The 27,713-nt window shown below is 44.1% G+C and overlaps 1 protein-coding gene across 1 annotated transcript in view; it reads right to left on the bottom strand.

The window, feature by feature from the left end:
• The window catches only part of LOC126106589 (uncharacterized), a 486,316-nt gene that overhangs the window by 37,228 nt on the left and 421,375 nt on the right, over positions 1-27,713 (bottom strand). Inside the window, exons 4-5 of the mRNA XM_049913291.1 lie at positions 22,672-23,083; positions 697-948 (exon numbers count right to left, since the gene is read on the bottom strand). Coding sequence (XP_049769248.1) covers positions 697-948; positions 22,672-23,083 — 664 coding nt within the window. The remainder of the gene's footprint in view (positions 1-696; positions 949-22,671; positions 23,084-27,713) is intronic.

Raw genomic sequence — 27,713 nt, 5'->3', positions numbered from 1 at the left:
CCCGACTTAATTCTACTACATTACATTGTCCTCGTTTTGCTTTTGTTGATGTTCATATTATATCCTCCTTTCAAGACACTGTCCATTCCGTTCAACTGCTCTTCCAAGCCCTTTGCTGTCTCTGACAGAGTTACAATGTCATCGGCGAACCTCAAAGTTTTTACTTCTTCTCCATGGATTTTAATACCTACACCGAATTTTTCTTTTGTTTCCTTCACTGATTACTCAATATATAGATTGAATAACATCGGGGATAGGCTACCACCCTGTCTCACTCCCTCCCAACCACTGCTTCCCTTTCGTGTCCCTCAACTCTTATAACTCCCATCTGGTTTCTGTACAAATTGTAAATAGTCTTTCGCTCCCTGTGTTTTACCCCTGCCACCTTTAGAATTTGAAAGAGAGGATGTATCTACACACTGTAAAACTTTCACACATGCAGAATGAAAACTGTATTTTTACAAAAATAGTGTGCATTTCTTTTTGAGTGACCCTCGTATATAACTGATTACCTTTGTAGACGGCACACGATAAATATATAAAAATAAATGTAAGGTTACACTTCTTAACGAGTAGATTATGACGACTGAATCCGGTCAATAATCATGCAAAATACTGAAAATTAGGTTTTGGTTGTCCAGCAGCTGGGACCGTGCACCGTTCCAGCTGTACAGCGATACAGGCGTGGAAGCGTACCTCGGCGTTGGTCCAGTTGACGGCGCACGCGCGCACGATGTCCGGGTCGCAGCGGCGCACGAGGTGGGCGGCGGCGTCGGGCAGGTAGGGGTCGACGTCGCACGGCTGGAAGCCGGCGTCCGTCAGGTTGAGCCCCCAGCGCGACGACGCCTCGTCGAAGGCGACGCACGACGCCGCCGCCGACGACGACAGGTTGGCCTGCTGCTGCAGCAGCCCGCTGCACTCGAGGTGCGCGTTCCACACCACCACGTCCTGCGGGGAACAGGCGGACGCGGGCGTGTTCAGGGCGCGTACCGGGGCAGCTGCCACTAGTTTCCGTGACAGGGCAGATAGTGGCTAATATTTATAACAGCAATCCTCTTCCTTGCGATACGTAGTGGCTTGCGAATAATGCATGAAACTGTGGATGAGCAGTCGCCCAGAGAGCAATGGGACATGGGGACTGGGGAGTGGAGCATTGTGGCAGCTGAATCGAAAGGCTAATGAGCGTGTAAAATGTCAACCTTGTCTTTGGTGTGACTCTGCAAGAAGAACACCAGTAACGCTCCCATCCAGATTCTTTAAAGAATCGACCTGCCATATACAGGGTGTCTCTCCCAAGAGCCGTCAGGCGCATGTTCTCTGACGTTTCAGCAGATATTTACAGTTTAGATATTGCATTATGTACCTGCAGTCGACCCAAATAAATAGTGCTTATCCAGTCAGTCATGCAACGTCCAGTGCCGACGGAAACAAAATGATCCTTAAAGAGGAATTTTACGTGCCAGATCAGTCTGTAGAGATACCCGCTTTATCGATGTGTATTAACAGGGACAGTAAAACACGAAGAATAAACAACAGTCCTTCAGTAACTGGCGAGGAGAACACGGCAAGTGTCATAACCCGATTTTCTAGAAACTTCTTTCAGTGGAAGAGACAAAATAAGCGAACCCATGCCTCTGTTTACGCATACACACTCGACCGTTTCTGAGAAAAGTTTTCGTCTTAATTTAGATGCACTTTAACAAGTGCTTCGCTCGGCTAAAATGGTGGCACAGGGGTAGCGTCGCGACCTTTCACTTTTGCGTCCCGTGTTCTAAACCTCACTATTGTTTTTGTTTATTTTATTCTGTTTTATGTTTTTCATATATCTATCCATGTCCGTAGACGGTCACTACGCGAATGTTTCTTATCACATTAAGTGATACAAACACAAAGTGTTCTACTAATTATAAAATTACAACTGAGTTTAACAACAACTGTCAAACATTTATTATATTAAGCACTTTTATATGGTATTTAACGCGTTACAATCTTTTTTAATTCTCGTATTGCTATAATTCATTCTTAATTCTTGTATTTCATTGTTATGTTTATTCTTCAGGAAGATTTGGCGCCTTCTCTTCGATGACACAGATTGTAGAAATATTCTTAATATCGAAATTCCGAACAGCGTGAGCATCACGGCAGGTTTTCCACAGTCACATTTCTTCGTAAGAATCTCACTCCGGGTACTAATGTTAACATTACTGAAGATTTCACGCGTTGGCAATAATTTCGCGACAAACAAAGCATAACAGATTACTTTTCTGAAAACTGGAGCGTGCATTTGGTTATGAATGAAGATACGTTATAGGAATTTCACCGAAGAAAATTTCAAATAATTTTTCCTTTCATTTATCGTTTTTATTTTTAAAAATTCATTCACCAAACATAAAATCATTAGACCAATAAGGCCAACGCTTCAGTATACACGGGGAAACATTCATATAGTACTCTTCTACGGGCACGTATAGATAAATGAAGAACAAAAATAAAAACAATAATCGGATTTCGAACACTGGGCGCAAAACTATGGCACCGCATTAGCCGAAGAGTTTTATCGGTAAAAGGAACACAAAATACCTCGAAAACTTTGAGCGTCGTTTCCTCAGAAACGACGAGTGTCTACGGATAAGCCGAGACACATGTTCGCTTATTCTGGCACCTCTTCCACTGAGCGAAGTTCGTGCTTACTCGAGTTATGGCACTTGCAGTGTTCTCTTTGTCAGTTCAAATGGTTCAAATGGCTCTGAGCACTATGCGACTTAACTTCTGAGGTCATCAGTCGCCTAGAACATAGAACTACTTAAACCTAAGTAACCTAAGGACATCACACACATCCATGCCCGAGGCAGGATTCGAACCTGCGACCGTAGCGGTCACGCGGTTCCAGACTGAAGCGCCTTTAACCGCACGGCCACACCGGCCGGCTTCTTTGTAAGTAGCGCTGGCGGAAGCAGTCAGTGCGGGCCACGGTAGCGCTGTCGTTGCTAGGGCACTCGTCATTCTTCGTCTTTTACTGTCCCCCGATGAAACAACTATCTCACTAGGCTAATCTGGGACAGCTCTATCGAATGGGCACGTGTAATTCCGCTTTTAAAAATCATTTTGTTTGTAACGGGAAACAAACCGACGGCTTCCGGCGACACACTGGGCATCGCATGAAAGACGTGTCGAGCACTACTTGTTTGGGATGACTACAGCTACACACTGCAAAAACGAAATAGCAAATATCTGCTGAAACACCAGAGAAAACGTGACTAACGACTCTTGAGAGAGGCACGCTGCTTAAACCAGCTGCAAACACCTGATTACAAACGAGTTGATTCGTTAAATAATTGACGTTAAGCATGTAACAGCTTTATGGTTGAAAACGCAAAACCCAATTATATTGGTTTGGTTACTTTTGAAATATTCACCCATAGGCTAATGGAAAATGAGAACTAAATCTACGCAAATGCAAATGAAACGATTCCAAAGTAATTCCAATTATTCTTAAGCTACAAGAAGTTTCTTTTTTTCGCATTCTATCATAGTTTGTAGGAAGTCGCTAAGAGTCCTCATTATCATCAAACACTGGATGAGTATAGTCTGAGTAAAAAAGGAGAGCTATTTTTTTACGCATCTAAATATTTATGAACTACTCATATATATGTCGTACAATAATGTGTTCGATGGTATATGTTGAAACTGTGTGCAAAATATGTTGTGGAAACAGCAGGGCAGAGTGTTGTGCCCTAAGGATAGTGTACATAGCAACACGCGATATTTGCAGGTTGGTGTTAAAATCTAGTGAGCAATTGCAGAATTTCATGGACGAATGCATACAGTGACTCCCATACGCAATTTCCAGCATTTCCTACTGCCTTTGTTGTTGTGCAGCATTTGTAAATACTTTCAGTTCTATACATTTAAATGCTGCATAATACATTAAAAGTATTTGCATGATATTATCAATTCCTCAGTTACAGTTTCATGATGATTAAAATTCTATATATTTTTAAAAACCTGTTATTTGGCATGTGGGTGATGAAACCATAGGTTTTTGGTCGTGCCTTGAAACAGAAGAAAATCTCCTACTATGGAACATGTGATTTTTAGAAATGAATTTTCTTTAATGTCTTAACAATTTCACCTGTCTTCAAAATGACTGGTCTCTGATGATACTTTTACTTATTTTGATTCCACTTACTAATTATTGGTATGTAGCAGAATAACGGTGAAACAGATAGACTACAAAATACAGTATTGGCAAGATCTTCTCGATTGCGACACGTGTAAACTTTAGTAGAATATTTGCTTCTAGATACAGGTACCCTGGAACAATTTTTTTTTTTACATTTGGAAAAGCCTTGCTTACCCGGAGTGACTTTTGTAATTTCGGAAAAAGATAGCACATAAAAAGTAAATGCCATATTTTAATAAGAACATATTACAGAGCTGTCTTCAAGCGAAATACTGAAAATTGTTCAAAGGTGTAAAACTTCTATTACAGATTTGTCTTCAGGCGAAATATTGAAAACTGTTCTAAGGTACAACACTCTCCATTAGTAAAAAAGTAATAAATTAATTCGTTATGTCTGATGCTGAAGTTTTACTGCAAGAACAGCGGAAATGCAGTAAGCTATAAACTTTTTTTCCTCTGAGGTGCTGTGTGGGGGGATGGGAGGGGCAGCGAAAAAGGTTTCGGAATGGTTTGAAATTATGTACAAAGTTTGTCCGAAATCACTGAATGCGCCCTTTCCCAAATACTAGATGACGGTAGCCTTGGTAATTCACGAGCAGCGCGCTACCCTGCCTTACTCAAGACATATACCCGTTTCCAACTTTAATATTTCATTTATCGTTTTAAAACACTACTGTAAGCTTCTAAGTCTTAACGAGAAGATTGTGATAGTATTTTACATATTTAAATTCGGCCAATAATTATACGCAAAACTGAAATTGAAATTTTTGTTCCCCTGGAAGTTGTTAGGCAGGTAGCTAGGAACTGGTACTGGGTGACCGTTTAGCAACTTAGTAATACTGTAGTTCACACAGTGCACATTTTGCTACAAATGATTTCGCTTCCCGCGCCCGGGTTCCCGGGTTCGATTCCCGGCGGGGTCAAGGATTTTCTCTGCCTCGTGATGACTGGGTGTTGTGTGATGTCCTTAGGTAAGTTAGGTTTAAGTAGTTCTAAGTTATAGGGGACTGATGACCATAGCTGTTAAGTCCCATAGTGCTCAGGGCCAGGGCTACAAATGATTACTGGTTTCGAATCAAATGACCATCTGTGGGTCTGAAATATAATTAAAAGAAAAAAATTAACAAAGAAAAGTTGTCAAATGTTTTATGAAGTGATTTATCCAAACGCAAGAAGTGAAATAGATTAGAGAAACATTTGACGTGGCTTTGAATTGTGCTCGAAATTATGCATAGCAAATGAGGCGCCGATTGAGAACGCGCTTCCATTACTCACAAATAAAGTCAGGGTGAACCTGGACCTCTGTTCTTCTGCTCAGTCTGGTCACCTCTTAGGCTTCTCAAATTTATTGGATTTTTATAGAGGTCGGGTGATAAACACGATGCATTGTATCCTTCTGTATATGTGCTTTCGACAGGTAAATCCTTAACGTAACTTTTTTAATGGGTAGATATATCACCGCATTGTAACGTGTTGCCATATATTTTTAATATGTGTTTTTAACGCGTGGTCTAGGGGTAGCGTCTCCGGTCCCGGATTCGATCCCCGCCACTGCCTAAATTTTGATAAATAATCAGCATTGACGGCCGAAGACTTCCGGCATAAGAAGTCAGCCTCATTCTGCCAATGGCCTTGTCAAAGAGGGTGGAGGAGCGGATAGAGGTTCAGGGCACTCTCTTGTCCTAGGGGTGGGAAATTGCTCCTAAAGGCGGAAGAATCAGCAATGATCAACGACATGAGGATGCAATGGAAACCACTGCATTAAAGACACGTAACGTGTATCCACAGGACATGTGGCCTGTATTTGAAGTGTCATGATGATCTCTCCATTGGTAAAAGATTCCGGGATAGTCCCCCATTCGGATCTCCGGGAGGGGACTGCCAAGGGGGAGGTTACCATGAGAAAAATATTGAATAATCAACGAAAGGATAACGTTCTACGAGTCGGGGCGTGGAATGTCAGAAGCTTGAACGTGGTAGGGAACCTAGAAAATCTGAAAAGGGAAATGCAAAGGCTCAATCTAGATATAGTAGGGTTCAGTGAAATGAAGTAGAAGGAAGACAAGGATTTCTGGTCAGATGAGTATCGGGTAATATCAACAGCAGCAGAAAATGGTATAACAGGTGTAGGATTCGTTATGAATAGGAAGGTAGGGCAAAGGGTGTGTTACTGCGAACAGTTCAGTGACCGGGTTGTTCTAATCAGAATCGACAGCAGACCAACACCGACAACGATAGTTCAGGTATACATGCCGATGTCGCAAGCTGAAGATGAACAGATAGAGAAAGTGTATGAGGATATTGAAAGGGTAATGCAGTATGTAAAGGGGGACGAAAATCTAATAGTCATGGGCGACTGGAATGCAGTTATAGGGGAAGGAGTAGAAGAAAAGGTTACAGGAGAATATGGGCTTGGGACAAGGAATGAAAGAGGAGAAAGACTAATTGAGTTCTGTAATAAGTTTCAGCTAGTAATAGCGAATACACTGTTCAAGAATCACAAGAGGAGGAGGTATACTTGGAAAAGGCCGGGAGATACGGGAAGATTTCAATTAGATTTCATCATGGTCAGACAGATTCCGAAATCATATACTGGATTGTAAGGCTTACCCAGGAGCAGATATAGACTCAGATCACAATATAATAGTGATGAAGAGTAGGCTGAAGTTCAAGAAATTAGTCAGGAAGAATCAATACGCAAAGAAGTGGGATACGGAAGTACTAAGGAATGACGAGATACGTTTGAAGTTCTCTAACGCTATAGATACAGCAATAAGGAATAGCGCAGTAGGCAGTACAGTTGAAGAGGAATGGACATCTCTAAAAAGGGCCATCACACAAGTTGGGAAGGAAAACATAGGTGCAAAGAAGGTAGCTGCGAAGAAACCATGGGTAACAGAAGAAATACTTCAGTTGATTGATGAAAGGAGGAAGTACAAACATGTTCCGGGAAAATCGGGAATACAGAAATACAAGTCGCTGAGGAATGAAATAAATAGGAAGTGCAGGGAAGCTAAGACGAAATGGCTGCAGGAAAAATGTGAAGACATCGAAAAAGATATGATTGTCGGAAGGACAGACTCAGCATACAGGAAAGTCAAAACAACCTTTGGTGATATTAAAAGCAACGGTGGTAACATTAAGAGCGCAACGGGAATTCCACTGTTAAATGCAGAGGAGAGAGCAGATAGGTGGAAAGAATACATTGAAAGCCTCTATGAGGGTGAAGATTTGTCTGATGTGATAGAAGAAGAAACAGGAGTCGATTTAGAAGAGATAGGGGATCCAGTATTAGAATCGGAATTTAAAATAGCTTTGGAGGACTTACGATCAAATAAGGCAGAAGGGATAGATAACATTCCATCAGAATTTCTAAAATCATTGGGGGAAGTGGCAACAAAACGACTATTCACGTTGGTGTGTAGAATATATGAGTCTGGCGACGTACCATCTGACTTTCGGAAAAGCATCATCCACACAATTCCGAAGACGGCAAGAGCTGACAAGTGCGAGAATTATCGCACAATCAGCTTAACAGCTCATGCATCAAAGCTGCTTACAAGAATAATATACAGAAGAATGGAAAAGAAAATTGAGAATGCGCTAGGCGACGATCAGTTTGGCTTTAGGAAAAGTAAAGGGACGAGAGAGGTAATTCTGACGTTACGGCTAATAATGGAAGCAAGGCTAAACAAAAATCAAGACACTTTCATAGGATCTGTCGACCTGGAAAAAGCGTTCGACAATATAAAATGGTGCAAGCTGTTCGAGATTCTGAAAAAAGTGGGGGTAAGCTATAGGGAGAGACAGGTCATATACAATATGTACAACAACCAAGAGGGAATAATAAGAGTGGACGATCAAGAACGAAGTGCTCGTATTAAGAAGGGTGCAAGACAAGGCTGTAGCCTTTCGCCCCTACTCTTCAATCTGTACATCGAGGAAGCAATGATGGAAATAAAAGAAAGGTTCAGGAGTGGAATTAAAATACAAGGTGAAAGGATATCAACGATACGATTCGCTGATGACATTGCTATCCTGAGTGAAAGTGAAGAAGAATTAAATGATCTGCTGAACGGAATGAACAGTCTAATGAGTACACAGTATGGTTTGAGAGTAAATCGGAGAAAGACGAAGGTAATGAGAAGTAGTAGAAATGAGAACAGCGAGAAACTTAACATCAGGATTGATGGTCACGAAGTCAATGAAGTTAAGGAATTCTGCTACCTAGGCAGTAAAATAACCTATGACGGACGGAGCAAGGAGGACATCAAAAGCAGACTCGCTATGGCAAAAAAGGCATTTCTGGCCAAGAGAAGTCTAGTAATATCAAATACCGGTCTTAACTTGAGGAAGAAATTTCTGAGGATGTACGTCTGGAGTACAGCATTGTATGGTAGTGAAACATGGACTGTGAGAAAACCGGAACAGAAGAGAATCGAAGCATTTGAGATGTGGTGCTATAGACGAATGTTGAAAATTAGGTGGACTGATAAGGTAAGGAATGAGGAGGTTCTACGCAGAATCGGAGAGGGAAGGAATATGTGGAAAACACTGATAAGCAGAAGGGACAGGATGATAGGACATCTGCTAAGACATGAGGGAATGACTTCCATGGTACTAGAGGGAGCTGTAGAGGGCAAAAACTGTAGAGGAATAGAGGAAGACAGAGATTGGAACATGTCAAGCAAATAATTGAGGACGTGGGTTGCAAGTGCTTCTTTGACATGAAGAGGTTAGCACAGGAAAGGAATCCGTGGCCGGCCGCATCAAACCAGTCAGTAGACTGATGACCAAAAAAAAAAAAAAAAAAAAAAAAAACCGCCATGATCATATCTTAGTATTGTTTCTAAGTATTTTTCGGATTCGAAGATGGTACAATAGCCCGGAACTAGTTATCATTTGTAATAAAAGACGGCGCTCTGTGACTCTGAAGTAATGAAAAAAATTGAAACTTCACTGACTGACAAAAAAGAAAGTTACGCACCTGCAAAGGAAGTCTGATGCGAATGTAATTTCGTACACTTGTAACTATCAGCGATTCTGTAAACGATTAAAACTGTGATGATCGGTACGCGTCATATTATACCAATAGCTGGACGCCAAATGAAGCCGAGCTGCTGAATCGCCATACAACGAGTCTGATACAGTTGTCAACAACACAAAGAACTATGTTTGGTGACGCGCCGTTACCGTGAACTATGAATAGCGGAACGGCGACACAGCATCATTTTCGGTGGTGCCAAGGGAGACGACGCAAAGTGGCATTACTGCTAACTGTATGGTATGAGGAGCCACTGAGTGTGATTTTAGACCGTGTGGTAGTGATTCAGAACACCTCTGACAGTACAGGTGTATTCTGAAAGGTCGGAAAGCACAGCTCTTAAGCGTCTGAAGAACGTTATAATTTACAGCCACAAGCTGCTGTTAAAATTTCTTTTTTGAGCAACCAGTTTACTTCACAACAGTGACGCCATTGATTTTATATCACCTACTACGACGTTGTAAGTGATTTGTGTGCCTGATGATGGTCTCTGACTGGAACTGGTTGTTCATTAAAGAAATGTTAACAGCAGATTTTGGCGGAAAATCGTGACATTCTTCAGGTATAGCAATACGTCACAGTCAAGTATGTCATACAACGCTGCGTCCTTATGTTTTACCTCACATGAGACAGCATCTCGGTACCCAGGGCTAGTTTAAGGTCCAAGTCAACAAGCAACCGCTTCGGGTGCTAAGCTGAGAAGGGTGCCTGGCGTGCCAAGTGCAAAATTTGTATATAAGTTGTATCCTAAGTAGTATAGTAAACTCACACCAGTGAAAGTTACAATAACAGGAACAAACACGTTCTGCCAAACATGAGTCCATAATCGAGCCGTTTTCGGGATGATTACGAATATGTGATTATGAACCACCACTTACATCTGTATCATATATTGTCCTTGTTAGTACAAATTTATTTGAAATGCAAAAAATTTCGATTAAGTCCCCATCTAATTGCGCTCATATTTCATGCGAGGGATACCTTAGCAATGCTGTAGCACAGAATAGTAAGGGGTAAAAATTAGAAAATTTTATTAAAACTCATTCACATTGCCACAGGAAAACTCAAGTCATGCTAGAGACAGAAGGCGAAAACTGAAAGCGAGCCAGTATGTTGCATTGGGTCAGGTCGTCGAAACATTACGACACTGTCTGGCGAGTGAGAATATGTATTAAGCAGAAAAGACACTGTGACAGAAAACCAACGGAAGCGAGGCACGCACATTCCTTAGCTCGCAAGACATGTTGCAAGATACTCTTTTTCACAAGAGCACAGAGCTATGAACCGACACGGCAGTTAACGGCCTGTTATGTGAATGTAGCTGAACAGAGAGGACACAAGTGGTCAAGACGAACCGAACCGTCATAAACTCACGGTAGCTCTCTTTAAGTATCCCCGCACTCCAGCTCTCTTCTTGATTTGATCATTCGGATTTATGGCATTCTCAATACTAATTCTCAATTCCATGATTATGATACTGTAGGGAATCTGTGTCCTAGATGCTCCATCACAGTCTATGAACAAGCTGAAGATGTAACCGAGAGGATGGTCTCCACCTGGTGAACCTCCTGCTACTCGCTGCCAACTATTTACTGATGGAGAAACTGACTGTCTTTCGACAGTGCCATATCGCACTGTGCTGCCAGCACTGAACCGCAGTGCGGAAGCCGGCAACAGGGCTTTTTGGGGTCCCTGTCCCTGTTCAACACTCAGGCGCCTCTGGGTGCTGAAACCCACCAGGGGTAGGGAGGAGATCAATCAACCTCACGAGTACCGACACCAGCAACGTCGCGGATGGAACATCAAGGGTCACTGTATAATTCGTAGTAGGACCGAGAGCACTCCAGCAGCCAGTGCAAGTTCACTTCGTACTGGGCAGTGGCCGCCCCTGTTCGCCGGCAACCCGCCGTGGCGCCGAGATCGCTAAACCTCGCCTGGGTGTGCAACCGCTGTGCTGATTGGACAGACGTCAACATGAAAGCAACACTCAGCAACAACTGAATGAGAAATAGCCGAGGCTAATGCAGAAGAACGACGACTTGTAAACATTGTGAGAATGATTGAACTCTAATAATGTTTTACTAGCGTCGTTAACGCTTCTCCGGTTCCCAACAGCTATTCAGGCTTCAAGCAGAGGTGTCTCCGATCGGTCTCTCCGTAGCAAGAAATAAAATACCGCTTCAGCACGTTACGTGTTGCAATCTACTGCTCATTCACGCCTTTTAAAGGAGGTGTTCAATGGCTTGTCCTAACATTTGAATGGCATACGCTGACGTCACTGTAGTGAGTTAAGAATTCTTTTAACTACCTCCGGAACACCTCGTTAATCTTCAAAGGATTGTCAATTCACTGCTCCAGTTCTTCAACCATATCAGCGGGAGAGCTGTACACTTGACTTTTGACACGTTCATAGATTGTGAAAACCAAGAGCATTGAGGTTAGGTGATATTTGAGGCGGAGGTAGTGGCTGTCAACCTATCCATCTGGAACGATACTCAGGCATGAGATATCGTCTTACATCAGCTACAAGACGTGCCGGTGCCTCATCGTTACAGCTGGAGAAAGACAACGACTGTAGTTTACGCACGACGGGGCACCAGCCCATTTTCCACAACTTGTGCGACTGTCCACACTGCATTCCATGGACGATGGAATGGTCGAGGGGGGCCTGGTAGCATGGCATGTCCATTCAAGGGACCTGAATCTGATTCTGGCTATGGGGACATTTCAAGGCATTGATGTATGGCAAAGTCATCGACAATGTGCGGACGTTACAAGAGCGTATGACCAATGTATGTGACGCAATCCGAATGAAGTCAGGTGTATTTGGAAGAGCGCGTAACTACTGTATTGTACCCCCAGGCTGCTGCCTGCGACACGCCATACAGGCGTGTATTGCGGGTTGCCGCAGCTCAGGTTCGCTAGTTACCCGCAGGAGACAGACGGGAACAGTCCCGCGACAGTAGAAACACGCCGGGTTAGTTTCGATCGGCCCTCCAGCAGCTGCTACGACACCGTGTGACACCAGCTTCGCCACTAGTGGCTCGATTATCACAGTATACGTTGCTGGAACCGCGGACACCACTTTTATTCCTTGAAATCATGTGCCGCTGAACGCCATGCAGGTATCCTTCCGACAGGAGGGTATTTAAGGCACCATCCGGCTACTTTACAGCACAGAGTAATCTTTGTGTGTGTTTACAGCCAATTCATACATCGGGCTTAACGCCGGTCGCACCTTGCAGCCCATCAATTGGATTGAGTTCGCATCGCAGAGCTGAACGAGGAGCATCGTACTGCAGCGTCCATCCTCTGGCACCCCACTGGTCGCTGCTGATCACGGCCTCACGGACTTCGCCCATCCTCGAATACTTTACCCTTCACTGCCGATCACCGCCACACAGACCTCATCCCTGTAAGAACATTCCGGCGCAGTAGTGATTGTCTGAGTTTTCGATCTGATCCAAGCAGTTCGACTCACGTTCCAAGAAATTGTGCTAGTGTTTCTTGTTTTTTTCATTAGACTTAATAATCATATAATTGTTCTTTGCTACCTGGGAACATGAATTTTACCATCCTGCTCCTCTCGATCACTAATAAAAAACATTATGAAAAGCTTGATGAAGTGCCTGACGATCAGCTGTATTACTGAAAACTTAAGCATCAACCGGTGTCATATTGTCATCAACGGATATCTGTCCAAAGGTACAAACATAGATAAATGTAATAGAAATATGTTAAAAAAATTACAAAGAAGTGCAAAACGAACGTGAATACTTACAAGATTATAAACAGCTCAAGTAAATACTGGGTTTAACATCCCGTCGACATCGAGGTCATTAGAGTAAGTAAATACAAGGTGATTATAATTAAAGTTTAACTTTGAAACCACTGTAGAAATAACACCACTGGTCAGTATGATGTCAAATTGCAACGAAATATTATCGGAGATGGGTGAAAACGTATGGCAGAACAAAAATAAAGTTACAAAATGTAGCAATAGATGGCGCTGTCAGCATCATAATTTAGTAGTGGTCGACTACAAATGACAAATGAATCATGCAACAATGCCTAAGATGTACGTTTGACGTTAAAAAAACTGTACTACTCAGTGTGCATGGTTGTACAGGTGTGATACTGTTACTTACGTAAGACCATCCACCAAGGCAGGGTCATATCACTTCAGATGGGAAAAATCGGTTTTTGATGTCCTGAGGTCAAAAACCCGCAAAAAAGCATCAATCACATCGGTTTTCAATTGTCCTGAGGCAAAAAATTGCATAAAAAGCATCAACCAAAATCAAATCGGATTATTAATTTCCGTGTGACTGGTGCAAAACATGTTCAATATGCTGTCCACCGTTTTCTGCAACAAGTTGAAATGTAGAAACAGCATGTTCCACAACTGGTCAGGTTCAGAATGTGTTGCGCACTGCGTGCCATCAATGCAGCTAAGTTTGCAGTCGCAACACTGAACACAACATCTTACAGATAGCCCCACAGCCATAAGTCACACGGATTAAGGTCAAGTGATCGGGACGGCCAGGCTGTGGGGAAATGGTGGCTGATAACTCTAGCATTTCCGAAATGACATTTCAGCAGCTCCTTAACTGGATTTCCAATGTGCAGAGCTGCGCCATCTTGCATAAAAATGATCCCATCCACACATCCACGCTGTTGGAGAGCTGGAATGACGCGATTGTGCAAAAGACACTCACAGCGCTTACCAGTGACAGTATAGGTAACAGGACCGGAAGCACCTGTCTCTTCGAAAAAATATGGCCCTATGGTAAATTATACCGTAAACCCGCACCACACAGTGACCTTTTCAGGATGAAGCGGTACTGGTTGATTCGCGTGTGGATTTTCCGTAGTCCATATTCGATAATTCTGTGTACTGACATTTCCTGTCAGATAGAAGTGGACTTCGTCTGTCCACAAAATCTCCCCCGGCCAATCATTTCCCACTTCCATGCGAGCAAGAAATTCTAAAGCAAAGGTCTCTCTTGCTGGCAGGTCAACAGGAAACAACTCTTGCACATGGGTAATTTTGAATGGATAGCAAAGAAGGACGTTTCGTAGGATTTTACGCGCCTTGCTCACGGGTATGTCCAGTGGTCGGAAATTTCTCCGTGCACACCACCATTCGTCTCCCCATGCATTGCTGTGGCCACTGTTTCCACTGACGTTGAATCAGTTGGTTTTCTCCCTCTACCAGGTTGCACACCAAAAGAACCCGTCTTTTCGAAGTTCCGAATAGTTTTCTTCAGACCCACGGCAGACAACGGCCCAACGCTTTTTTTCAAACCCTTCAGTGTCCGGAACTTCTGCAGAGCGACGTGTGCACAGTCATCAGTCTTGTAATACAGCTTTACAAGCAGAGCGCGATCCTGCATTGAAACAGTCATGGCGAATGTCGAAAACGCGAAAGGAGGAAAAACCGTGTACGCGGCGTGTTTATACCAACTTCAATGGGCCGTACGAATGACAGATGTTTTCATTTGCGTAATCTGACAAATACAGCACCATCTATTGATCAATTTTAACACTATTTTTTTCTTCTGCCATTTGTTTTCCCTCTACTCCGATAATAATCCGTTGTAATTTGGCGTCATTCTGACCAGTTGTGCTATTTCTACAGCGTTTTGGAAGTTTAACTTTAATTATAATCGCCCTGTACATCTCTTAGTCATTATTTGATAGTGGAAGCATCTCAGCAGTTGTAATATGTAATAAATTCCAGTATAGTAAGTTCTACACAGGGTATTTAAGGGCGCACTCAATAGTTAAATCAGTTAATAGAACAGTATAGACACTTCTGAGAAGGATAGAGACGTAAGTACCATCCTCGTATAAACACCGAACAGTCGGTCAGAGACATTCACTAAACCGTTTCCTGATAGGATATAAAATATATCGATCATGAGTTAACAGCTGAATGGAGGAGATGTGATTATCTTCGGCGGACTTCTTTGGTAGGATCTCATTTAAACAGAAAGTGGAAAAAACGAAGTTTCCATTACAATGACAGAGAAAAATCCATTCTGCAGGAACAAGGTACAAATTTCTGCAACACACAAATGCTAAACAGCAGGATAATCATTGTGTAATAATGCATGAGGTGTATAAAAATGAACATATTTCACAAAATAAACTCAATGTAAATGGTACTCATAACATAAAATAGATCAAAAAATAAAGTGCTTGAAAATAGGTACAAATAGTAAGCTACCTTTTATTTAAATTCTAGTTACATTAATAACCATTAGGTAACGACTACGTATGTAACTAAGATGAAAATGAATGGTATCTTGCAATTTGTACCTATTTTTAAGTGTTTTGTTTTTTAACCTATTTTATGCTATGAACATCATTTATTTTATGTTTATGTTGCGATTGATGTTGTTTTTACAGATCTCATGGATTATTGTGCAACGAGTTTGCTACTGTTTACCATGTGCATATTGTAGATTATGTGCCTTGTTCCTGTAGGATGGATGTTTCTTTACATTTGTAAGAGCAACTTCGTTTTACACTTTCTGTTTACATGAGAAACCACCAAAAAAGTTCGCCAAAGATAGTCACTTCCTTCAATCAGTTTCTAACTCATGACCGATATGATTTATATAATATCATGAAAAGATTTACTGATCGTCTTCGACCAACTTTTCAGTGTTTGTACCATGTTGGTACTTATGTCTGTAGCCTTTTCAGTAGTGTATATACTGTTCTATTAACTGAAGTCACTATTGAGTGCACCCATAAATGTCCTGTGTAGAACTTGCAATACTGAAATTTATTACATATTATAGCTCCTGAGATGTATCCGCTTTTAGATAACGACATGAGCGAGGTATTTACTCGAACTGGTTTTAAGGTTGTGAGTATTCACCTTCCTTTTGTACCTCTTGGTAATTTCTTTACAAATTTCTGTGTACTATATTTGTCTGTGTTTGAACGTTTGGATGGGTATCCGTTGATGATTGTCTAAGACCGAAACAATTGATGCCTAAGGTTTTCAATAAAACAGCTAATGGTCAATTACATATTTAAACAGTTATTTAACGGCTGTTTACAGTCACTTTACAAAAATGTTTAAACTTGAGAAGAAGGGTCGAAGGATGTGGTAACAACTTGCAACCTGCCTATACACGGAGGTGACAAAAATTATAGGATACCTGCCAATATCGAGTTGTTCGATATTAGCAAGTACTACCTGCTGGCGCAGTGCAGCAACTCGACGTTGCTTGGACTCAACAAGTCGTTGGAAGTCCCCTGCAGAAATAACTGCGAAATGTTACTAGTGCAGAACTTAGAGCATGAACTGATTTCTCGACTACGTCCCATAACTGTGACCCGGTGACATGGCGCATTGTCATCCATAAAAATTCAGTCGTTGTTTGAGGAGTCTGTAGATGGCTGCAAATGATCTCCAAGTAGATAACTATTTCTTCTCAGTGATCAGTTCAATTGAACCACAGCGCCCAGTCCATTCCATGTAAACAGAGCCCATAAATTATGGAGTCACCCGCATCTTGCATAGTGCCTTGTTGACAACTTGGATCCATGGCTTAGTGAGGACTGTGCCACAGTCGAACCCTACCATCAGCTCTTACCAACTGAAATCGGGACTCATCTGACCAGGCCACGGTTTTCTAATCGTCTATAGTCCAACCGATATGGACACAAGCCCAGGAAAGACGCTGCAGGCGATGTCGTGCTATTAGCAAAGGCAGTCGCGTCGGTGGTCTGCCGCCATAGCCCATTAACGCCAAATTTCGCCTCACTATCCTAACAAATGCACGTCCGTCATACGTCCCACATTGAGTTCTGCGGTTATTTCTCGCAGTGTTACTTGTCTGTTAGCAGTGACAACTCTACGCAAAAGCCGCTGTTTTCGGTTTTTAAGTTACGGCCGTCGGCCAGTGCGTTTGGAAGAGGTAATGCTAAAAATTTGGTATTCTCGGCACACTCTTGACGCTTTACGTCTCGGAATATTGAATTTCCTAACCGTTTCCGAAATGTAATGTCCCATATGTCTCGCTCCACATACCATTCCGCGTTCAAAGTCTGTTAATTCCCGTCGTGTAGCCACAATCACCTCGGAAACCTTGTCACATGAATCACTACAAGTAACAGCTCCGCCAACGCACGGCCCTCTAATAGCTTGTGTACGCGATCTGCATATGTGTATATTGCTATCCCAAGACTTTTGTCACTTCAGTGTACGTGACGGAGTCGGAATGGAGCCAGGTGCACTTGAAATTGTGTGTGACTGGCTGTACTGCATCCCCATGTTGTTGCCTGCTACACACCACCAACCATACAGGTGTCTATTGCGGGTTGCCGATGCTCAGGTTCCCTAGCTACGCTGCCCTCAGAGCCTCGACAGTAGAAGTCCCGCAACAGAAGACACGCGCAGGGTTGTTTTCAACAGGACGTGCAACAGTCGCCACAATATCATGTGGAGCCAGCCTCGCTGCTAGCGACTTATACAGGGTGAGAAGTATTTAAACCGACAAACTCTGGGAAGTTGTAGGGGACAGCAAAACAAATATTTTCCCCTAATGACATTTTTTCCCATGAGGATTATTTAAACCGGTGGATGCCGTATTACGCTCTTCAGTTGTTAGAGGCCGTATAACGATCTTCAGTTGTTAGAGGGTGTAATAGGATCTTCAGTTGTTAGAGCGCGTATTACGCTCTTCAGTTGTAGGCAACTGCTGTCCACCAGTGTAGCAGTGCATTGTCTCTGTTTACTAATGGAGCGATACACCTGGAGTGAGTACACTGACATGGTTGGTGCGTACTATGTAGCGCACCACAACGGACGAGCTACGCAGCGGGTTTATCCTAATCGCCGTATCCCGCATCATACGACCTTTGCTGTTGTGTACCAACGTCTGCGTGTGAGACCGGGTCATTTAGAAGATTACCTGGACAGGGACGCTGTCGCACTGTAAGAACGCTGCAGTTTGAGGAAGCTGTCTTGCAGCATATGGAGCGGGATCCTCCAATCAGGACTCGTGCAATTGCACGTAACATGGGGACGAATCAGACTAAAGTAAGAACAGTCCTTCGGGAGCAATTGTTACGTACATTTCACATACAGCGTGTCCACAACCTGGAACCAGTTGATTATCCAACCAGAGCACATTTTTCGCAGTGGTATCTGGAACAGTGTGAAAGGCATTCTCCATTTCCATCCTCTGTGTTGTTTACCGATGAAGCAACGTTCGGGCGTGATGAGTCTTCAACATGCACAATTCGTATGTTTGGAGTTAGGATAACCCACATTCCAGTTACTAGCGCTCATAAAGTGCGGTTCTTCGTTAATGTGTGGATCGGTGTTGTTGGGGACTGTTTAACTGGGCCGTATCTACTACCTAGGGCATTAAATGGCAGGCACTATTACAATTTTCTCGCCAGAGCATTGCCAGAATTGCTGGAAGACGTCCCGCTCCCTACAAGGCAACGCATGTGGTTTCAACATGACGGGGCACCGGCACATTTCAGTCGTCGTGTGCGTCGATTCCTGGACCGACGGTTCCCAGAAACGTGGATTGGCAGAGGTGGTCTTGTACTATGGCCTGTTCGATCCCCAGATATGTCCCCTCTGGACTTTTTTGTGTGGGGAAAGATGCAAAACTGCAAAACCTTGTTTACGCAACTCCTGTTGTATCAGAAGAGGATCTGGTTGGCCGGATAGTAGCAGCAGCAGGAACAATTCAGGATACTCCTGAGGTTTCAGTCCGTGTCAGACAGAACATGATCCGACGGTGAAACCTTTGTTTACGTGTCAATGGAGGCATTTTTGAAAATCTACTGTCATTGAAATTGGGTTGTGTTTAAGTGTTGTCTGTTGGTCATAAAAAAAATGGAAAAGTTTCCAGAATGAGATTTTCACTCTGCAGCGGAGTGTGCGCTGATATGAAACTTCCTGGCAGATTAAAACTGTGTGCCCGACCGAGACTCGAACTCGGGACCTTTGCCTTTCGCGGGCAAGTGCTCTACCAACTGAGCTACCCAAGGACGACTCACGCCCGGTACTCACAGCTTTACTTCTGCCAGTACCTCGTCTCCTGCCTTCCAAACTTTGCAGAAGCTCTCCTGCGAACCTTGCAGAACTAGCACTCCTGAAAGAAAGGATATTGCGGAGACATGGCTTAGCCACAGCCTTGGGGATGTTTCCGGAATGAGATTTTCACTCTGCAGCGGAGTGTGCGCTGATATGAGTTCGAGTCTCGGTCGGGCACACAGTTTTAATCTGCCAGGAAGTTTCATATCAGCGCACACTCCGCTGCAGAGTGAAAATCTCATTCTGGAAACATCCCCCAGGCGGTGGCTAAGCCATGTCTCCGCAATATCCTTTCTTTCAGGAGTGCTAGTTCTGCAAGGTTCGCAGGAGAGCTTCTGTAAAGTTTGGAAGGTAGGAGACGAGGTACTGGCAGAAGTAAAGCTGTGAGTACCGGGCGAGAGTCGTGCTTCGGTAGCTCAGTTGGTAGAGCACTTGCCCGCGAAAGGCAAAGGTCCCGAGTTCTAGTCTCGGTCGGGCACACAGTTTTAATCTGCCAGGGAGTTTCAAATGGAAAAGTGTTTGTTGGTTTAATTAATTTGCCGCCAGAGAAATCTTCCTCTACCGGTTTAAATACTCCTCATAGGAAAAAATGACATTAGGGAAAAATATTTGTGTTGATGTCCCCTACAACCGCCCAGAGTTTGTCGGTTTAAATACTTTTCACTCTGTATAACACTGTAGGGGCCTAGACGGTGCTTCAATCTCGGGCACCACTTCTCTTCCATGAAATCACGTGCAACTGAACGCCATGCAAGTATCCTTCAGACAGGAGGGTTTTTTGGGCGCCGCCCGGCTGCTCTCTGGTCAGTTGACACTACTGAATGAAGCCGGCTATGCCTAGCAGTCCATCAACCGTACCTCACTTCGTGCATCTCACCGCACGGTCTACCCTGGAGCACCCTACTGCTCGCTGCCGACCGTGGCCTCAGAAACCTCATCCCTGTAAGAAGATATCGGTGCAAAAGTGAGTGACTGATTTGTCAGACTCAATCAAGTAGTGCGACTCACGTCCCAAAATACTGTGCCACTGTATTTTTTCATTAGACTTAATCACCGTTTCAGTGTTCCTTGCTACTTGGGTACATGAACTGTGGAGTGTTGCTGCCCTCGGTGACAAATACAAAACACTGCAAAGAAGGCCTAAGGATGTATCAGGATGCATGGTAACCTCATGAGGCACTATCTACGTTGTCTACGCTACGTAACAGACAAAGGAGAATGAGAGGACGGATTGGCCCATATTAACAGGTTAACAGGTACTGCATTCGGCACATGTCATTTTAGGAAATTTTCTTCTGGTTTTGACAAATACTAGGAATATGCGTGCTTTTTTAAGCGCCTAGTATGAAAACAACATTACTTGACTTGATAGAACACAGAAGAGGCCCCTTCCACCCGCCGAGGCACATGGAAACACAAAAAGAAGAAGGAGGAGAAGGAGAAGGTGAAGAAGAAGAAGAATTATCCGAGGGCTATTTGGAAAGTAAGGTCCGGTCGGTTGCGAAATGGAAACCACGTGAAAATCCGATGAGTTATGCACAGATGTATTGGGCAGTGTCTCTATTACGCGTGTCGACCGCGCCACGCTGCTGTTTTCAGTTCTGAGCCCACAGTGAGCACGAAACGATGCTTAGGAAATAGTGTCTCCTGCCAAATACGAAGGTTAGATGATAGATTTCAGCTGATGTCATGAAATTCCACATGACATAACTGTCATGCGTTTCCTTCTTCATGACAATTCTCGGCCGCAGTCTGCAGAGGCGATGAAGATGCTCATGCAGCGTTTTCGAACGGAAGTGTTTGAACACGCACAATATAGCCCGTAATTGGCTTCCCCTGAGTTTCGTCTCTGCTCACATGAACCGCTGGCTATGCAGACAGGATTTTGGCACAGACAACGACCGTGGCAGAATTGGTGGAAAGCATAGGCGGCTGCTTTCTACGACACGGATATTGGAAAGTCGGTACAAAGCTACGACAAGTATCTAACTCGGAGCGGTGACTATGTAGAGAAGTTTTTGGGCCATCACCGAAGCATTACCACCACCGGAGGTGCATGAAGAGGAGCATAGATCGGTGTATTTTATTCCTTACGTTAGGGGCACATCGGCAACGGCCTTGCCGCAGTGGATATACCAGTTCCCGTCAGATCACCGAAGTTAAGCGCTGTCGGAAGTGGCCGGCACTTGTATGGGTGACCATCCGGGCAGCCATGCACTGTTGCCATTTTTCGGGGTGCATTCAGCCTCGTGATGTCAAATGAGGCGCTACTCGACCGAATAATAGCGCCTCCGCTAACAGAAAAGCATCGTAACGACCGGGAGAGCGGTGTGTTGACCACATGCCCCTCCTACCAGCATCCTCAACACTGAGGATGACACGGCGGTCGGATGGTCCCGATGGGCCACCTGCGGCCTGAAGACGGAGAGCTGCTGTTATTAGGGGCACATCGGTTAAAATTAGAAAAATTTTAAGGAGTTTTAGAGTATGTATCGTCCATCTCTGAAGACTGGGGCACTACTCGGCCTTGTGAAAGATGGTTTGGGGGCTTAGGAAGCCTGGTATATGCAAAATTCCGTGTCAGTATGGGAAGGCTTACTTCGGCCGTTCGATTCTCACAGTTCACGACAGGTGCGTGGAACATAGCCGTCGTACGAGGCTATACCAGCCGGAAAAGCAGGCGGTAGCAGAACATTGCTTGCACGAGGGACACGGGACGAAATTTGATGAAACTGTGGTAGTTGCCAACACTTCCGGTTTTTTTGTTGATAAAGAGGCAATTGAAATTAGGTTGGTGGATAATTTGATTAATAGAAGTGATTAGTGATTAGTAAGAAGTGGTACCCTGTACTATCCTGCATCAAAATAGAACGTTCCCCGGTGCTGCTAGTCCGAGTGTTAAAAAATATTCTCTGAGTGCGATATATCGTTGTCGCCGAAGCTCCATAAGGGTGGTGCCACCTGCCCAGTCTTGGAAGGCAACAACAATGGGGACGGCGCATGCGTCGTGTACGATACTGGGTCCTATACAGGACGTCGATTTGCAACATTGGCATCAGTTCTCAGCGGGGCTCGGCAGCAGAAGCAGCGTTCTCCTGAGGATGAACAGTTGGATCGCTGAAATATAGAATGGAGCTGATTTTAGGTTCCGGCAGCAAACCCGATGAGACGTTCAATATGTAGAGAAGTAACTAATTGTTGCAAATACTACATTTTTGATTTTCACTGTGGTTTCCATTTCGCGACCGATCGTACCTTACTTCCGGAAAGCCCTCGTATTGGTCGTAGACTGCTAACTCTGACACGTGCGACTGCTTCGGGGCCTGTCGAGAGAGGAGGGCGAGAGGAGTCGGGCGGCCGGCTCACCTGCACGTCGCCGTGGCAGAGGGCGCAGTGCGCGTTGCGGTAGGTGATGGCGGTGCGCCGGCTGGTGACGGGCATGCCGCCCACGGGGTCGACGGCGCTGAGGCGGTCCCGCGCCTCGCAGAGCGCGCGCGCCTGCCCGTCCTCCCAGGCGGCCGGGCACGAGGTGCGCATGTAGACGCCGCCGAAGCGCCGCAGCGACACGCACTCGAACGTGGCGGCGCCGCGCCGCTGCTCGCTCGCCACGAAGTGCTCCGAGTCGACGCAGCAGTCGCCGTGGTGCGCGCAGCCCGGGTCGCACATGCAGTTGCGCTCGCGCCAGTCCACCAGCTCCGACGCCGTCTCCATGCGCGAGAAGCGGCCCGACGCCGGCGTCGTCGCCTGCGACGCGCACGTCGACTTATCGTCACACGTCCTGCAACGAGAGGCGAGGCGCTTGTTATGCCAGCAGCGTACTGAGTTCTACAAGTAAAGGCTCACTCAGAAGTACCTCCTGGCGTTTCGGAAGCCATCTGTGCGAAAACTACACATATCAAAAAAAGTTTTGCATCACCTAGGTTCCGAGAGTTCCGGAACCTGTACAGAAAACTGGAATAGAGATCAACACAAACAACATTTTCGCCCTTTTTTCCTCATTTAAGCTACACATTGCATGTTGTACCATCAAACAACGAGGCCTTCAGAGGTGGTGGTCCAGATTACTGTACACACCGGTACCTCTAATACCCAATACCATGTCCTCTTGAATTGATGCATGCCTGTATTCGTCGCGGCATACTATCCACAAGTTCAAGGCACTGTTGGTCCAGATTGTCCCACTCCTCAAAGGCGATTCGGCCTAGATCGCTCAGAGTGGTTGGTGGGTCACGTCGTCCAAAAACAGCCCTTTTCAATCTATCGCAGGCAGGTTCGATAGGGTTCATGTCTGGGGAACACGCTGGCCATTCTAGTCGAGCGATGTCGTTATCCTGAAGGAAGTCATTCACAAGATGTGCACGATGGGTGCGCGAATTGTCGCCCGTGAAGACGAATGCCTCCCCAATATGCTGCCGTTATGGTTGTACTATCAATCGGAGGATGGCATTCACGTATCGTACAGCCGCAACGGTGCCTTCCATGACCACCAGCGGCGTACGTCGGCCTCACATAATGCCACCCCAAAACAGCAGGGTATCTCCATCTTGCTGCACTCGCTTGACAGTGTGTCTAAGGCGTTCAGCCTGATTCGGTTTCCCGCAAACAGGACTCCGACGATTGTCTGCGGTCCATCCTGCATGGGCCCATTTGCACCGCTCTGCCTGGTGTCGTGGTTGCACAGATGGACCTCGCCATGGACGTCTGGAGGGAAGTTGCGCATCATGGAGCCTACTGCGCACAGTTTGAATCGTAACACGACGTCCTGAGGCTGCACCAAAAGCATTATTCAACATTGTGGCGTTGCTGTCAGGGTTCCTCCGAACCATAATTCGTACGTAGTGGTCATCCACTGCAGCAGTAGCCCTTGGGCGGCCTGAGCGAGGCATGTCATCGACAATTCCTCTCTCTCTGTATCTCCTCCATGTCCGAACAACATCGCTTTGGTTCACTGCAAGACGCCTGGACACTTCCCTTGTTGAGAGCCCTTCGGCACAAAGTAACAATGCGTACGCGATCGAAAGGCGGTATTTACCGTCTAGGCATGGTTGAACTACAGACGACACGAGCCGTGTACCTCCTTTTTTAGGGAGTTTCCTCAGATATGGGGAGGAGACTCTATCAATGGACACCGTATTGCGTGTCAACGGTTGCGAATCGTAGCTAATGTTGGCACGAATGACTCCTGCTCCCTGAGTTCCGAAGCCAACCTCGGTTCTATTAGACAAATAGCTGAATCGATGGAGGCAGCCTACTTCACTGTTTGTAGTGTCCTACTCAGAATCGACCATGGCCTCTGGTCTGGTTTCGGGTGCCAAAATCAGATACTTACACCTCGGGTGCAATTTCAGAAGTCAGTTATCAGCTGGAGAATTATAGGACCTCCCTCAATAAGTCAGGCTTCCACTACACGAAGTGGTTAATGAGGCATCAGAGCACGTGTGCCATATACATGGGAGTATTTTAGATTAGAGGAACACCTCTATAGGCTCGATGGAGAATTAGTATCATAATCTAAGAAAAGAAAACATTAGCCACGGTAAAAAAGAGGAGGACGTTCGTCCTACTATGTTAATGTGGTATTAGTTCGTGCGGAGCATCCATGGTAAGCTCCTGAATCAATGTAGTTTACTAAAGGCCCACGAGATATAGGAAGAGAATGCTTATGGAAAATGAAAGTGAATATCACAGAAGTTTAAATACAATTTGTAATGTATATCGATAGGATAGAGCAGACGCCAGTAGTGGTTGCATATTTGCTGTCGTACAGAGTTCGTAGAATGTTATAGCATATTCGGAATGTGAAATAAGCTCTTTGAAGAACAGAATCAAAGTTGGGACAGACGTGATTACTGTTTGATTTTGCTGACCTCGTCATCAGAAGTTGTAGTGGCAGACGGCTGCAGAGAAAACTTGGAAAATATTGCGGGTAAATTTCCTTATCATTTATTGTATTCCAACTTGCCAGTTACAAAATGGGAAAGTCAGGCGATGAAAACTTGTGTGTGGTTGTTCTGCACCCCTTTAGTGAAAATTACTTCCAACAGTTGCTCAGGAGAACCGATTTATGAAGACAACGTCTTATATCTCATCGCAACTAATAGGAGAGTTCAGTTGCCAACGTGTCAACCAGAGCTGCGCTGGACATCTGTAGAGATGCTCCTGGTTCCGCTGAGTCCTGCCGACTGAGTGATATTTCGCATAATCTCGACGATTATATGATTGGTACATGACGACGCTAACACAATTCCCTGCCAGTGAGACCATGCAATATAACGAAATTATTCATTGGTAAATAATATGACATCGTTGAAATGATAAGCACGAAATAGCGTATCATCGTTTTGAATCATTAATTATTATTAACATGAGACAACGGGGGATTTGTTGCAGAGCAGCGACAACGAAATCGTTACTATCAGTTTACGGACGCTAGCAGTCTTTCGGAAGAGGAGACTTCAATGCATGGTAGAGAGACGAACCGATTGTACAAGGGCTGCTTTGCGAATGATAGTGCGAAGTGCAATAGAATATTTTTATTTCACTGGCCCACAGGTCGCTGTCTAGTAGTTGGCGTCGCTATTTCTAGATCGTGCGGTCTCAGGTTCGATTTACGGCCTGGTTTGCAGATATTATTCGCTCTGAGACTTGGTGTTTACGTTGTACTAATCATGTCATCTCATATTTATGAGAAAGATGCACAAGACGCCAAAATGGCGTCAAATAGGAAAGCTTGGATTAGGGCCAGGCACCCGAACAACTCTAGACGGGGTCTCCAGACCAACAGTGCCACACGATCATTTCACATCATTTCACTGTTCCTCGTGATTAGAAGGACGTTCAAATATTCACACAGGTTGGAAAAGATTTGTTCTTATACCACTAATTTAGATAATAATTACTATTCATCTATTCGTTGTTGTTCTTTGAATATTTTGTTAAGTGGTGAAGATCACATCAGATACACATTGCAGTACATTCGAACAGGGATTGTAGTGTGGCTTAAAAATAACACGTTATTACTCGGCTCTTGAGAAAGAGCTCATGTCATTGAATTGTCCCTGATGATGGCAGAAGTAAAGTGGATATAAAGTGCAGACTCGCAATAGAGAGGAAAGTTTTTCTGCGAAAGAGAAATGTATTAAAATTCAATATAATTCTAGGAAAACTTTCCTGAAACTTATTTCAGCAGGATAGCCTTATACAGAAGTAAAATGTGGATAGTAAACAGTATAGACAAGATGAAAATAGAAACTTTAGAAACGCAGTGCTACACAAGAATGCTAAGGATTAGATGGATAGATCGTATAATTAATGAAAATGTTATGAATCGATTCGAAGAGGAAATAAATTTGTGGGACATATTAACTAACAAAATTCAGCCTTAGGCATTGAAGAATAGTTAATTTGGTAATGAGGGGAAACTGGAGGATACAGATGTTAGAGGGAGAACCAGGTCCAGGCGAGTGTAGTTACAAGTATTACGCAGATATAAAGAGACTTGCACTCTTTTGATTACTATGAGAAGCTGCATCACACCACACTTAGGGCCGAAGATCAAGACAATATCTGGAAACCCCCGAAATGCGAAGATATCAACCACTTTTTCTAATCTTTGAGGATATTTCTGAACAATCGTCTTCAAAGACAGTAAAGGTAGAAATGGTTTCTAGAACCTATAGTGTCATTTGGCAATGAACTGCTATCATATAAAGGCAAATGTGTAAATGTATAAAACCGAAACACGTCTTCCAAATGAGCTGTTAAATTTGACTGTGAACCGTAACGATAAAAGGTTTTTAACTTTTCAAGAACTGCTGAAACAATAAGGAAACACAATTTGAATCTATCTATTCTCGTCACAGTGACCTAGTTCTGGCACTGTGAATCATGCAGCATCACGTACGCCAAGCAAAAACCATTAAAAAGGCTTTTCACGCTGCGTGTGCAATAGGAATTTTACAATTTTTTTTCATAATGCGGGGCCACTGTCATAATTTACTTCTTTAAAGTCAGTACCGTCATTACAAAGTTTTTATTTGCAGTGTTACATTTACACGATCATGATTTCGGCTTCAAAGTGCCATTATCAAATGTTTTGAGTGTTATACAGTGCCTGGGTGGCATACGACAGTATGCTATCTTAGGCACTGTATAACACTTAAAACATTTGATAATGGCACTTTGAAGCCGAAATCATGATAGTGTAAATGTAACACTGCAAATAAAAAACAGTGTAATGGCGGTACTGACTTTAAAGAGGAATTTTACAATCGGTTAACCCACAACACGATGCTTTCTTTTTCGGTTGTAGCCGTATTTACGAGCTTCTGCGTTTTTGCGTCAAATATGTAGAAAATATATGCAGTAGCCATCTTTTGATACTCCGAGTAGTGGTGAAAGGCATTCCC

The sequence above is a fragment of the Schistocerca cancellata genome, chromosome 1, assembly GCF_023864275.1.
Source record: "Schistocerca cancellata isolate TAMUIC-IGC-003103 chromosome 1, iqSchCanc2.1, whole genome shotgun sequence".
Lineage (NCBI taxonomy): Eukaryota > Metazoa > Arthropoda > Insecta > Orthoptera > Acrididae > Schistocerca > Schistocerca cancellata.
Note: the sequence above shows the minus strand (reverse complement) of the source record. Positions and strands in the feature narration are given on the sequence as shown.